This window comes from Camelina sativa, chromosome 15 (assembly GCF_030686135.1).
Source record: "Camelina sativa cultivar CO46 ecotype springtype chromosome 15, ASM3068613v1".
In the NCBI taxonomy this organism is placed as follows: Eukaryota; Viridiplantae; Streptophyta; class Magnoliopsida; order Brassicales; family Brassicaceae; genus Camelina; species Camelina sativa.
In genome coordinates this window covers 388,136-401,956 of record NC_141894.1, presented here as the reverse complement: position 1 = coordinate 401,956, position 13,821 = coordinate 388,136, and the positions used below count along the sequence as shown (strand labels likewise).

Below are 13,821 nucleotides of genomic sequence, written 5' to 3'. Positions count from 1 at the left end.
ACCCGATCTTTCACTTCTGGAGTTGGAGCTTTGCAACAAAGACAGTGTCTTTTTGCCTTGAGATCGCCACTAGCGAGCTCTATTAGCCGAAGCTTTTCAACTGAGCCTGTGATTGAAGAGAAACCTCCTGCTGAGGCTGTTATGATTGATGTTTTTAGCAGATTGAATGGTAAGGATGAGATTAGGAAAGAACTTGATTCGAATGGTATTGTGATTAGCCATGAATTAGCGTTGAGAGTTCTGAGGGAACTTGAATCAAGCCCTGATGTTGCGGGGAGGTTTTTCCAATGGGTTTTGGAGGCTTATCCTCGAAAACTTTCCTCCAAAAGTTATAACACGATGCTGCGTATTCTTGGTGTTAATGGTCTCGTTCGTGAGTTTTGGGAACTGGTTGATGCTATGAAGAAGAAAGGACATGGTGGATCAGCTGGTGTTAGGGATAAAGTGGGTGAGAGATTTCTGAACGATGGGCTTGAAGGTGATCTGGAGAGGCTTAAAGAGATTTTTGCTTCAGGTTCTATGGATAATTCGGTGGACAAGGTTTGCAATAGGGTGTGTAAGATTGTGATGAAGGAAGTTTGGGGTGCTGATGTGGAGAAACAGCTAAGGGATTTGAAACTTGAGTTTCGAAGTGACCTGGTGAAGATGATTTTGGAAAAGCTTGACGTGGATCCGAGGAAAGCTTTGTTGTTCTTTAGGTGGATTGATGAGTCTGGCAATTTTAAGCATGATGAGAAGACGTATAATGCTATGGCCAGGGTTTTAGAGAAAGAGAAGTTTCTTGATAGGTTTCAACACATTATAGAAGAAAGTAGGACTGCTGGTTACGAGATGGAGATGGAGACTTATGTTAGGGTTTCAGCAAGGTTCTGTCAGACTAAAATGATTAAAGAAGCTGTCGAATTGTTCGAGTTTGCAATGGCGGGGGTAGCAATACACCCACCCCGCACTGCTGCAGTTTGCTACTAAAGAAAATTGTTACTGCGAATAAATTGGACATGGATTTGTTCTTAAGAACTGTGAAAGCTTATACTGATAAGGGCAACGTTGTGCCTGATTCTATGCTGCAGCATGTCCTCAAGTCGTTGAGAAGCGTTGATAGGTTTGGACAGAGTAATGAGGTGTTGAAAGCGATGAACGAAGCTGGCTATCTTCCTAGCGGTGATCTGCAGAGTGTGATTGCATCAGGACTTAGTCGTAAGGGAAAGAAAGATGAAGCCAATGAACTTGTCAACTTCATGGAAACCTCTGGAAATCATTTAGATGACAAAGCAATGGCGTCTTTAGTTGAAGGGCATTGTGATGCTAAAGATCTCGAAGAAGCTACAGAGTGTTTCAAGAAGATGATTGGCAAAGAGGGAGTCTCTTATGCAGGTTATGCATTTGAGAAGTTGGTACTTGCTTATTGCAACAGTTTTAGGGCAAGAGATGCATACAAGCTTTTCACTGAGCTAGTGAAACAAAATCAGCTGAAACCTTGGCATAGTACATACAAGATTGTGGTGAGGAATCTGTTGATGAAGAAGGTAGCAAGAGATGGTGGGTTTGAAGAAGCGTTGAGTCTTCTACCTATGATGAAAAGTCAGGGGTTCCCTCCTTTTGTTGATCCGTTCATGGATTACTTGTCAAATAGTGGAACAAGCACCGAGGCTTTCGCTTTCCTGAAGGCTGTGACTTCAAAGAAGTTTCCATCTAATTTAATGGTTCTGCGTGTATTCGAAGCTATGTTGAAGTCTGGAAGGCATAGTGAAGCTCTGGATTTGCTGTCTATGTCCCCAAGTTATATCCGTCGCAATGCAGAAGTTCTAGAACTCTTTAATTCCATGAAACCTGATAAATGTTCTTTAGAAAAACCTTTACCCGCTCCTGCTCAAGTAGAAGCTTAGTTCATTATAGGTTTATGTTTGTGGACACGGGGGATTCAAAAAGATTGGTCAGAGAATGTTCGGCTTATACACTATTACTATTTCTGCTCCAATTTTGCTTGCCTTATTCTGCATACTACTCTTCTATAACATAATAACTTGGTCTATTCAGAGGAGAAAGAAATCGATCTATAAAGTTTTGCAAAAAAAATTTTGGACCATTTCTCGATTTATGCGTGTCATCCTTGCGCAGGGGCCATGCTAATCTTCTCTGTATCGTTCCAATTTTATCAGATGTCCCCGAAGGTGACAATCAGTTAATGACTCGAGCGCTATATAAACCCTTTAGTTGTCTTCCAAGTTTATCGATGTGGGGTTATGGAATAAACAAGAGAGAATTAATTATTTGGGCTTGTGGGCCTTTTGACAGGATGTCTCATCTTGAGTTTTGTTACTGGGTTCGAAGAAAATATACTATCTCTTTTATGTGTGTGTACATTTCCATATGTTTTCGTTCATAAATCTTTTTTTTTTGATTAAAAGTTTCAAAGTTTTTCAGCTTTTCAAGATTACAGTTTATCATACGGGGACAAAATAAGAATATCTATGAGTGGTGTGTACTTAAGATTTGTTAAGTAAAGAAATCAGTGATTTGTGTATCAAAGATTCTATATATAGTGATGACTGATGATTATGCACAAGTTGTATAAGAATACGAAAGCAGTGGTGCTCTCCGATCCCCTCGGTTATTTCAAATTAAATCTCCTCACGATCAGTAGAGCATTTTCTTTGATAACACATACATAATACATATGTATATATAAATACACAAAACCATGTCGCGTTTTACAGTTTGTCATTTAATGATTAAACATTTTTGTCATTGCATGTTTAGATATATATATGCGACGAGGCATTTACAAAGATGAATGTAAAACACGTCAGATGCATGCATCAAAACAGTAAACTTCATTACTGCAAAGAGTAATAAATGATAAAACTAACTTCATAACTTCATTATTAATGACTGCTCAACTTCGCTATGTATATACACATCGGACAATACCAAACAAAAGCAACCAAAATCTTTAGCATTGACATGCGTGTGCTTTCATCTTGCCCTTGAACACACTCATATATACACGTACATACACATGTATATATGTAATATGTTTGTATTTGTATCGTAGTAATGAATAAACCAATCAATCACGTGAACAAATGAGCATCATCACACATCTTCTAATGATGTAAATCCTTCCTTTTTGTTCTTTGAGATATTTCCCAAGTCTTCTACTTTGTGATTTCTTCTCCTTTCTCTTCAAGTTCATGATGCCTTCCATATCCGTCGTCTGCGTCCTTCAGAGTCCGGTTATATATATGATATAACAATGAGCGTATAGCAAATACCAAAAAGATGGTGAGATTTTGTATGACTAATCCTTTGAAAATATTTTTTTCGATTCTTTCCAAGCAGGAATCTTCTATGGATGTAGAGAGTGTGACTTTGTGAAGAGAGATGAGAGCTTTGGAAGATAAGTGATTTGATGGGGAAGATACTTGTTCGAATGAGTTTTTATAGGGAGAATCAATTTGTCTGCATTCTACATTTTAATAGATAATTAATCATATGTGTCTATCTAAATATTTAAAATTTAATTATGTTCAGTGGATCAATCATATGAATAATAAAAATAATAATGCTCGACAAATTATTATCATTTTCATGGTTGAGTCACGTCACCAAACTTTACATAACAATGTGAAAATCCACCAACCAAGAGACATTGGTCGGCCATTTGGTTGCATAACATATTCTTCTGTGCAAACAAGTGACAAAATGTAATTATTTTAATCAGTAAAAATAGTACATTATGTAATGAAAAACTAGATATAGTATATATAATTTCCTTATATATATATATATTATATTCTTTTTTTTTTAAAAACACATTGACCAGTTAGAGCCAATTTGCTTCAAATGAAATATACAGATCCCATAAAATGTGGATGCTTGAGTCATTTTTACTCGCAAAGAAAAATACGACATTAATTTTTATAAACTAGGTTCGTTTGTCTATACTAAAATAGCTGGCAAATCATATATAAATAAATTAACTTGCAATATACCCTTTTCAAAACAAAATAAAACCTAGTGTAACGATACATATAAAACTCAAAACCGTATTGATATCTAGTTCCATATGAATAACATACTGGTCAAACGTGCAAAAATGCACAAATGGATATTTGATTCCTTCACCGTTAAAACGATATTATTGAACTACTTATTATACCACTACCAGTAACGAGTATCTAACATCTATTGCTCTTTTATAATGGGTTAAAGTTGAAACTTCGATTTGAAATTTTTTTGCAAATTGTTTTTACTATTATTAAGATAGTGTACTGTACCACCGGCGCAAGTGGGCTAGTGGTTTAAGTGCAGGAGTTGGATCCATGTGCTCCCTAGTTCGATTCCCGGTGGGAGAGATGTTTTACGCCATGTCATAAGGTTAGCAAAGGCTGGTCCTGGGCCATGGGGGAGATTAAGGCCCAGGCCCGAACTCCTCCTAGTTAACAAAAAAAAAAAAAAAGATAGTGTAATTAAGAAAACATTTTTTCGTTAAAGGTACCTTAAGAAAGCATTAATCTAAAGAAACTTCGTAAGCTCAATAACCTAGAATAATTATACTGCTAAAAGCTGCCAAAGATTATGTATATGATACTTTTCATCAAACCCAACATAATTGGAACAAGATTAAGTTTTTAATTACTTGAAATTTTCGATTGTGAGCTTTTACATAAAAGTTTTACATAATGGCCGAAACATAATCCCACATGTCTTTTCTCGTGTCACGAAATCAGCCGTAACTTGAACCTGGCCCTTGCTTCACACAGTTTCCAGTACTTAACCAGTATTACGTACACAATCTCTCCATTTTTAATAGTTATATAATAAATTTAAATTAATTTGAGTTAATAACTGTTTTCAAATACCGAATATTTTATCAGCGCCTCAATTCTTGAAAATTGTTTTGTGTCCCCTACTATATTATAATCCCGATTTTCCCCTATGGCATGCATGCTTCAAAAACAGATCATTTTGAACTTGTAAATATTGTTTGTTATATGTTCAACTACGTACACACAACACACACTGCATATCGTATTACGGCTGCGTACAGTCATTATAACCACAATCCATCGAAGTTTTTTTTTTTTTGTTTCTTTTATATATCAAGGAAAATAAAAGAAAACAATAATAACAGTTTTAATATCTTATTATTTGAACAAAAAGACACAAGTCTTGAACTAATGTTGTTTTGGTAGTTCTTCTTGTTCAATTATTAAGAATTTCTGAAGTAAGGATAACATAATAAAACTAGAGAAAGAAAACAAAACCTAACATAGAAATAAATAAATTAGAAGAAGCATGTGGAGCATGCTGCACGTGAAATTGGCATGGCTAAGGGTTACTGTTTGGCATAACCTAGACAATTTTCGTTCACTTGTGCCCTTACTAATTAATTTACTAATACCAATACTCTAATCCGTTTCATTATAGAAACCATTATCATGATAATGTTTACCATATTCAATTATATGACTTAATTAACAATGAACTTGAACAAAATTAAGAATCATAAACCCGTATCTTGGTCTTGGATGATTCAAAAGATAATGTGTCGCGTAGTTAAAAACTTGTACGGTGCAACGCACCAAGAAACAATTTCGAATTTGTAATTTTGGTTTACTAATCATTCGAACTAAGGCTGATTGGATTCTTGCTAATGAAGCATCCAATATCTTGGAACTAGTTTTCTAGCTAGTAATCTAATCAAGATGCTTACATATACAAACATCAATGCATTATCCATCTATATATATTAACATACGTTGACCCATACTTTTGTCATTAGTTTATTTCTATGTATTTTGTGCAATTATTTAACTAAAAGTCTCCTAATCATTGTGGTACTTTAATTTTGGTATTAGACAAAAAGTATAGACGAGATGTTAATTAAATCGTATTATTTGATCACTCCAACCTTTTATTTTTGAGAGGCTTAACGGGCCATGAAATAAAGAATAATCGGGCCTAACAGGCTAAATTAAAACTTGCGATTAAGTAACTTTTTATGGACCCAATTGAGTTTTACTGGGCTTTAAATTTAGAAGCTATATGATAAATAATAATAATAATAATAATAATAATAATAATAATAATAATAATAATAATAATAATAATAATATAATAAAAAACTGATGAACAGAGATCTCCAAAGATCCTTACTTTGATTTGATTCTGTCTCCGACCTCTTCAGATGTATAAAGGTTTCATCACAGACAAGACAACAATGGAGATTGTCTGATCATCAAAGCTTAATCTCCCAAACACATCTCTCTCTCTCCTTCTTCTCCTCAAGTTTCATCTATACTCTATTAACCAGTCTCCTCATCACTTGCTCTCTCTCTCTCTCTCTCTCTCTCTCTCTCTCTCTCTCTCTCTCTCTCTCTCTCTCTCTCTCTCTCTCTCTCTCTCTCTCTACCATTCCCTCTACTGCTTCTCTCTTATACCCACAAACCCTAGTCCCGTCTCCTTGCTCCTCGTCTTCGTTTCTCCCAGAACCTTAATAACTCCAACCACGATTCTGCTAACGAATCGTCTCCGCGTCAATGCTGTATCATTGCTGGGCCATATCGTGGTAGGTCGCATCTTCTTTTCAGATTCTATGTGGTCTATGGGAAGGGAAAAACAAAAGCTTTGTGAGAGCCAAATTGATTTTGTGATCAGAATGTTGGGGTTTTGTTGAGTTGAATCTTTCAGTTAAAATCGTTGGCTCAACCAATTACTTTGCAATGTAATTTGGTTTCGTGCTCCAAAGTACTCATCTTTAGTGTCAAGGGTACTTGTGACTGATAGACAGCAGTTGTTGTGGAGATGATGACGATGTGGTGCGATTGGATTTGTTAGACTGGTCTGGTGTCGATTGGAATACTCTCGGGTTTGTTGATTCTTAGGGGAAGATAATGAGACGAAAAGAGTTTGCGTAATGGGCGGATTGAAGGGAACAAGAAGAAGGAGAAAGCTGTTCATTGTAAGTCTATAGAGTTAGTTACTACACTTGGGGTGCTTTTTTGGATTTTAATATGATCGTTTTAAGCTTCTATTTTTTGGTGATTTATAATGTGAATGATCATGAATCTGAAATGTTTCTATATACTGTGATTGCTTTATTGAGGGGTTGCATGTTTAAGGATTTGGTGGTACAATGTGCGTAAGATAAAAGTAGACTACAGGAAAGCTGATTCTGTGGTATCTTTAGGATTCGGAGAGTTACTTTCTTTTTTTGAGCAAAAGGATAGTGACTTCTTGTTGCTTCTTGATAACATGATAATGATAATGCCTTTTCTCTGCTGCAGTTGTAGTAGCGTTCATGCTTCTAATCTAGCCTGTTACCCTTTGCAGTGAACAAGGGGTTGTTAAGTAAACAGAGACAACCATCTTCTGAAACAAGAATCTGCTTCCTAACGCTGTTGCTGCTGGTAGCGCTGATTTGAAATCAGAACATGCCTGGTAGGGCGATATCTATTCAAGGATTGTCCATTAGAAGGTTCTTGATCTTGGACTCTGCCGGGTGTATACATGTATTGCATGTCTCTGGTCGTCATCCTCTCGGATCAATCTTTGCTTGTCATATTCAGCAGTTGCCTCGCTTTATGGATGTAATGATCCCTTGTTCTTGAAATGTTTGTTAGGTGAAGTGATATTGTTTTTGTTTTTGACACATTGGATATCAAAATTTCCTTTGCTTAACACAATTATATGGTCTCTGGTTACTGCACGTACAAAAAGCTTTTGGATTTCAGACGGGGATTATTTCATCATGCTTAGGGTGACAAGTCTGATGAGGAAGCTATCATAAAAGAGAAAGATAGAGTTAATAAGATAAGAGATGAAAGACCTATACAAAACCTTGGATTCTCGGGCTACGTAAGTTGTTTGGTTCCATCTATTCCAGTGGTAGATAGAATCATAAAAACATCCTTTTGCAGAAAACACAACCGCTAAACTCTGAAATGTTTTACTCTTTTTGGCAGGAACCTTGTACGCCTATGCTATTATCCTGAAGCAGCTAAGACATGATTTGGTTTTGTTAAAAACTGGGTATAAAATAGTTACCATAAAATTCGAATGTCAAGATAGTGTCCATGGGATTCAAATCAAACCCATGAACTTATAAATGAAAACATGGACCATAACAGGGATCTGATGATGAATGTGACATGATGATGATTATAACATGCACGTGGTTTACATATGGAACACAAAGCTACTCCTTTCAACTTTTTTTGTTGTCGTTGTTTTTATCTTTGAAATGCTAAGAAAGAGAATTCCATATTTCATGCTATATATTGAAAACAACCATAAGCATTCATAGTGGGTTGGTCCATCACAACAATTCACATGTTATCTAGACCAAGCTCCTTAGAAATCTAAGAGCGACTGCATTTAGTCTAGAAGTGCTTGTTCAATTCATACTAAATTATTAATATATCTTTTGTATAATGATAGTCTGTTTTGGATTCTTCGTCTGATAAAACGTATTGCTCTATCAATCGATATCACATAGTTTAAAATGTTGTTTACATGTAATTCACTTCATACATAGTTGATTCTCTTAGTACCTAAAACATGAAATTGACGTCCAAACATACATATGGACAGCGTTAGAGGTTTCAGCTAAAGAAGAGAAGCTGTTACAAAAAAGGTTAGGCATCAATCAATGAATGATAGATATGTCATTTTCATATTATTCTTTTGCGGTGAATTTCAGATATGTGGATATATAGGTAGGAGCCTATGATATGAACGATAAACATCTTATTCACTATATCTCACACACTCATAAATGAGACTATAAACATCAACTTCGCGTATCAACCCGGACTAACTCATAAGTGAATAGAACCAGCTGCCATAACTTCCAACTCATCCGTAGCTCATAAATAGTATATAGTCGAGATTCGAGATTCGAGAATATTAATGTTTATAACAAAGACAGCAATAACAGACTATCATCTATGAGTTGGGACTATGTACATACATATTCCTTTTCTTTTCTTTATATATAAGTTTTTAAAAATTTCAGACATGTTAATTATAAGACTAAATAAAATTTTCACACATGTAAAATTATAAATTTTTTCTATTTGCAATTATTTTTTTGAGTCAATTTGATAACAGTGAAAAATAGGCAAACATGTTAAATCAATCAATCTTGTCAGACTAATCAGTTCCATACTTGAAGTTTTAACTGTCACTATACAAATTAAAACATGAAAAAGAAACCAGAACTAACATAGATCATAACCTTTCGAGGAAAAATTGGAACATGCCAAGTGAATCTGTTTCCTATATATATGGATTACACCCAAAAAAAGCAGAAGACAAGAAATTTAAACTTTATTGTGAGATTTTATCATATCTAAGTCATCCAATTATCTTAATAATATTTTTCAAGATATATTATATTGATATACCCTATATAACGAAACAAAATTAAAGATGAGTCAGAAAACTACAAAGCAAGTCAATATCTTAAGTAATAATTAAAAACCAAAAAAAAAACTCAACGATGCGCTTTAACATTCAAAGGTACATTTCCAACCTCTCACAATCCTCCGTTGCTCTTTGCCCCTACTCTTTCATAGCAAAATATTCAGTTCTAATGGCTTTGCATGGCGAAGAGCTTGAGTATAACTTAAGCCTAAGAGAATTGACTCGAAAAAGTCATCTAACTTGCGAAAATCGAATTTCTACAAGGTTCTCTGCCTCATGTATCCGAAGCTTCAGAGAAGATCACAAGTCTTGTGCAACAAACTTCACCATCTCTAGTAGTACTCCGTCTTCTCCTGGCTACTCCCTCAAAGGTATTAATTGCATAACCTCCCTTTATTATCATGCTATATATCTTTTCTTAGAAAAGTGTTTTGTAATTTTGAATATTTGTGACAGATGAGATTGACCCATCAGATTATTCCTTCACTAGTGCACTCAAGGGTAAGTTTCGAAGATTGAAACTTTTGAGAATTTCGACCTATTCTAAGCATTTGCCAATTTGAATGACTAATCAAACCATTGGGTGCTACGTCGTCTATTATAGAAATTGTTGTCAATTAAGAAAAAGCTAAAAAGACAATTCTGCTAAAATCATTACGTTTCGATAAATCTTTATTCAAATTTGAATCAACAACTAAGTCATTATATTACACTGTGTTGGTTTGTTTATATATCATTGCTAATAATCAAAAGCAGCTCTGTTACATAAGAACAGATTACAATAATAACTTTCGTAAGTTTTGTTTTATTTGCTAACACAGCATTGCAAGCAAAAGCAATGTACAAAGAAGAAATGTGATTGGTTGAAACCAGAAGGGGTTGTTGAGTTAAACTCGAAATGGAACGAAGCAGAGAAGTACATCTGCAATCCTTTGTCTGGTGAAGTTCCTATAGAGTGTTTGACTTCTAGAACCCTAAATTCAAGATCCTTCAGAAACTTATCCACCACGCATTCTCCTCAATTCACGATTTTGCCTTCCAATCATAATTTCAACAATCCAAGAACGATTAATACTCCTACCGTCAGAATCATTCATGAGGATTCTAGATCTCCATATCCTCTTCTTATCCAAGGTTAATGATCTCGAAAGAGTTTGGATTTATTTATGGGGTTTTTTTTTTTTTTTTTTTTTAATATATATAAAAAATTTATAACCAAAAAGAGTTTGGGGGTGTTTTGGAGCAGAAAAGAAAGTTGTGGGGTTGAAACGAGACGTGGGTGTGCAGAGTGCACCGGCAACTAGTGTTAGTCCAGCCACGACGTCGCCGATCATGGAGAGATCAACGAAAAGACAGGTGGAAGATGATGATTCGCCGGTTGAGTATGCACTAAAGTTGAAAGCTCAACAAGAGGTAGGTACACATATGTTCAATTCTGCTATGATAATTCTTGATTTAACACAACACATTCATTATTAATTTAAACATTTCTATAAAATTTGGGTAGAAAATCAAATGCGCTAGTATAACTCGTGATCTAATCAACGGTAACATAGACAACTAGTACATGATTCTTCTTTCCCAAATCAGTCGTTTTAAAAGTAATATTTGAATTAAATTTGGAAAGTTACTTTTATGTTAAACATGTTTGAATTAAATTTGGAAAGGGCATTATACTCATTTAGGCCTTTGGGAACAATATTAAACTTCCAACTATAATTATCAATTTCTCGTACTACGATTTTGCATTGGGCCATTCGAAATAATTGAAATCATGTAAAGAAAGGTACTGTACGTAATAATTGCACAAAACTTTGAATTCGTTTGTGCAATTAAATTCTTTCACAGAGAATAAGAGAAAACACAAATTAATACATGAATGCTCAGTGTATAATTTTTGTTTTTTTAATCATAGGAGTAGACAGTGATGAGACTCCACGTTTTGTTTGTTTATACATATAAATATACTGTATCCTTTTTGAGATGTATCTTCTTCATGATATTTTGATTATAATAAAAAGGACAAATGGTGATACAATACGTTGATAGTAGTATCCATCATAGAAAACCGAATCGTCCAACTTCGATGTTCTAATTATTTCATGAAAAATCTTCTATTGGACCCCATGTTATGATTTTGTGTAGTCTACATTGAAAAGGCTTAATATATGTATTATGTGCACGTTTGCATATATACCCAAAGATACTTTTACAAGTTCAACCAATAACATATTTTTCAAAAAAGTATATAAATTTACTACTAGTGATTAACCCACCTGATTACTGATTAGTTGCTTATGTTGAGCATGTTTGAGGATCTCTCACCTCAGATGCAATATCACGAGGTGGATGTTTGAATTCCATGGAATCAGGAATAAATCTAAGGTCGAGCTTGTTTGAGGATCTCTCAAACTCAATTCCATCACACGATTTGTACAAGTAATCTGCAGTAGCACTTGAATCACATTCGGCAACAGCGAAATAATACCTGAAAACAGAGACAAGAGTAGCTTTGAACTTACTTTAATCTACTTAATTCGTAAACACGTAGCTTCTGGTTGATGACATCTCATCATCATCATCATCATCATCATCATCATCATCATCATCATCATCATCATCATCATCATCATCATCATCATCATCATCATCATCATCATCATCATCATCATCATCATCATCATCATCATCATCATCATCATCATCATCATCATCATCATCATCATCATCATCATCATCATCATCATCATCATCATCATCATCATCATCATCATCATCATCATCATCATCATCATCATCATCATCATCATCATCATCATCATCATCATCATCATCATCATCATCATCATCATCATCATCATCATCATCATCATCATCATCATCATCATCATCATCACCATCTCCATTCTTTTTGTCTCGTCCCGTGAATTTCCTCCTCTTTCATTCGCTGAAGTCCAAACTCAGATGGATAGACAGCCACAGACAAAATGCGCCCATCTTTTGGCAGAAACGAATTCAAAACTACGTACAAGTCTTTGGCCTAAGTAAGTAACAAATAAAAGATATCAGCCAAAAGAACAACTGCAAAAACTAACAGAACACTAAACTCTAAACAACGGAAAGAAACAAACAATCTCTAATTTATCGAGCAAAAAGCTTTATCCTTTAGTAACCATTCCCACTTATTAGATTAGTTCCATAACCATAGCAAAGATACAAACACAAAAAAAAAAAAAAAAAAAAGGCCTATCTGAAACAATACATCAAGGATGGAGAACACTTACAGAGACATGTTTCCAATCCATGTTAACGATAGCAAGTCTGGGAGTTTCTTCTGGGATAGTCGGTATGTTCTCTTCCTAGAAACCATCATCAACACCAAATTCGCAACATGAGAACATCATTCATTATTTATAAAACAATAACAACAAGGGCATATGAATCACAAAGTAGAGCAATTATACCGGAATTTCTGGTCCATCGTCTTCATAGATACCTTCATCGTCCTCATCGGTATCATCCTCTTCTTCCTCTGATACCTCTTCAGACTCAGCTCATCGGAGTCAGCTTCATCATTAGACTCTTCCTCCAAAGAAGCAAGCTTTAGCTTCTTGTCCAGTATCACTCTCTTCCTCTGATTCCGCCTCAGATTTCAGATCAGTCATCTCTTTCTCACTGTCATCCCCAGATTCCTCCTCAGTCCTCATTATTACCCTCATCCTTCTCCTTCTCCTTCTTCTTCTTATCATCAGTATCTTCTTCATCAAGTCGATAAAAAATCACGAAGCAAATCGTTTCCTTTTCCAAGTACTTTCCCTTTCCCTCATTTCTTTGAATGCTTCGAATGTGTCCTCAGGGACACCAATCCTCATCTGCATCATCCTGATAAATGTGGTCAGCATTGACAAACATGCTTAAACTATAATATTCATGAACATGTGACTAATAAATTCATAAACACACACCTCAAGTGTCATAAGAGATGCCCTCTTCCCGCGTTTCTTTGTTCTGTTTGCTTCATCAGATTCTTTTAAGAGTTGGACTCCAATCATTTGAAGATGCTTCTTCTTAGCTTCAGCTGTCTTATTCTTAACTAAATCCTCCCCTTTTGATCATCATCAGCTTCTTTTGCAACATCTTTAATTTTGTTCTCCGACTCTCAACTGTAGCTACTGTTTCGTTGGATTCAACTGAAGTTTCAATCAAGCCTTCTCCAAGAAACGGACGTTTCCTTGTTCCATCAATTTGTTTATTCTCCTTGCTTTTTGGACTCGCTGGTAAAGAGCATTCCGTGTTCCATCAATTGGCAAACCCTGAGCTTCAAGTTCTTCCTTTAACTCTGATACAGCCATCTTGTTTGCTGCTTTTGGCTTCAAAAAAGATTATGTG

The 13,821-nt window shown here is 35.1% G+C and overlaps 1 protein-coding gene, 1 long non-coding RNA gene, 1 other non-coding gene and 4 pseudogenes across 7 annotated transcripts; 4 read left to right on the top strand and 3 right to left on the bottom strand.

Annotated features, from left to right (window-relative positions):
• The first annotated feature begins 141 nt into the window (after positions 1–141).
• LOC147926168 (pentatricopeptide repeat-containing protein At3g02490, mitochondrial pseudogene) lies at positions 142–969 on the top strand (annotated as a pseudogene).
• A 29-nt stretch (positions 970–998) lies between these two features.
• Positions 999–1,978, top strand: LOC104747955 (pentatricopeptide repeat-containing protein At3g02490, mitochondrial pseudogene; annotated as a pseudogene). The gene has a single exon (XR_015581704.1). The product of XR_015581704.1 is annotated as a pentatricopeptide repeat-containing protein At3g02490, mitochondrial pseudogene (transcript).
• A 94-nt stretch (positions 1,979–2,072) lies between these two features.
• Positions 2,073–2,176, bottom strand: LOC147926167 (U6 spliceosomal RNA). Its single transcript, XR_015583031.1, has one exon. It is a non-coding gene; the product is annotated as a U6 spliceosomal RNA (small nuclear RNA).
• Positions 2,177–2,926: 750 nt separating this feature from the next.
• On the bottom strand, positions 2,927–3,338 carry LOC147926166 (small polypeptide DEVIL 2). Its single transcript, XM_087487531.1, has one exon. It carries the CDS (start codon positions 3,206–3,208, stop codon positions 3,071–3,073), a length of 138 nt encoding a protein of 45 aa, XP_087343657.1. The 5' UTR covers positions 3,209–3,338; the 3' UTR covers positions 2,927–3,070.
• Positions 3,339–6,136: 2,798 nt separating this feature from the next.
• On the top strand, positions 6,137–8,281 carry LOC104744252 (uncharacterized). Of its 2 annotated transcripts, none has more exons than XR_015581703.1 (4): positions 6,137–6,967; positions 7,339–7,595; positions 7,726–7,863; positions 7,971–8,281. It is a non-coding gene; the product is annotated as an uncharacterized LOC104744252 (long non-coding RNA). The 2 variants fall into 2 exon arrangements; XR_015581702.1 differs by having other exon boundaries at positions 6,151–6,967; positions 7,339–7,628.
• Positions 8,282–9,519: 1,238 nt separating this feature from the next.
• LOC109129043 (uncharacterized) lies at positions 9,520–11,112 on the top strand (annotated as a pseudogene). Its single transcript, XR_015581700.1, has 4 exons — positions 9,520–9,803; positions 9,889–9,933; positions 10,254–10,566; positions 10,679–11,112. The product of XR_015581700.1 is annotated as an uncharacterized LOC109129043 (transcript).
• A 489-nt stretch (positions 11,113–11,601) lies between these two features.
• Positions 11,602–13,537, bottom strand: LOC147926165 (uncharacterized; annotated as a pseudogene). The gene is made up of 5 exons (XR_015581699.1): positions 13,398–13,537; positions 12,897–13,314; positions 12,717–12,791; positions 11,955–12,472; positions 11,602–11,876 (listed from the first exon to the last, which is right to left on the bottom strand). The product of XR_015581699.1 is annotated as an uncharacterized LOC147926165 (transcript).
• Positions 13,538–13,821: the final 284 nt, after the last annotated feature.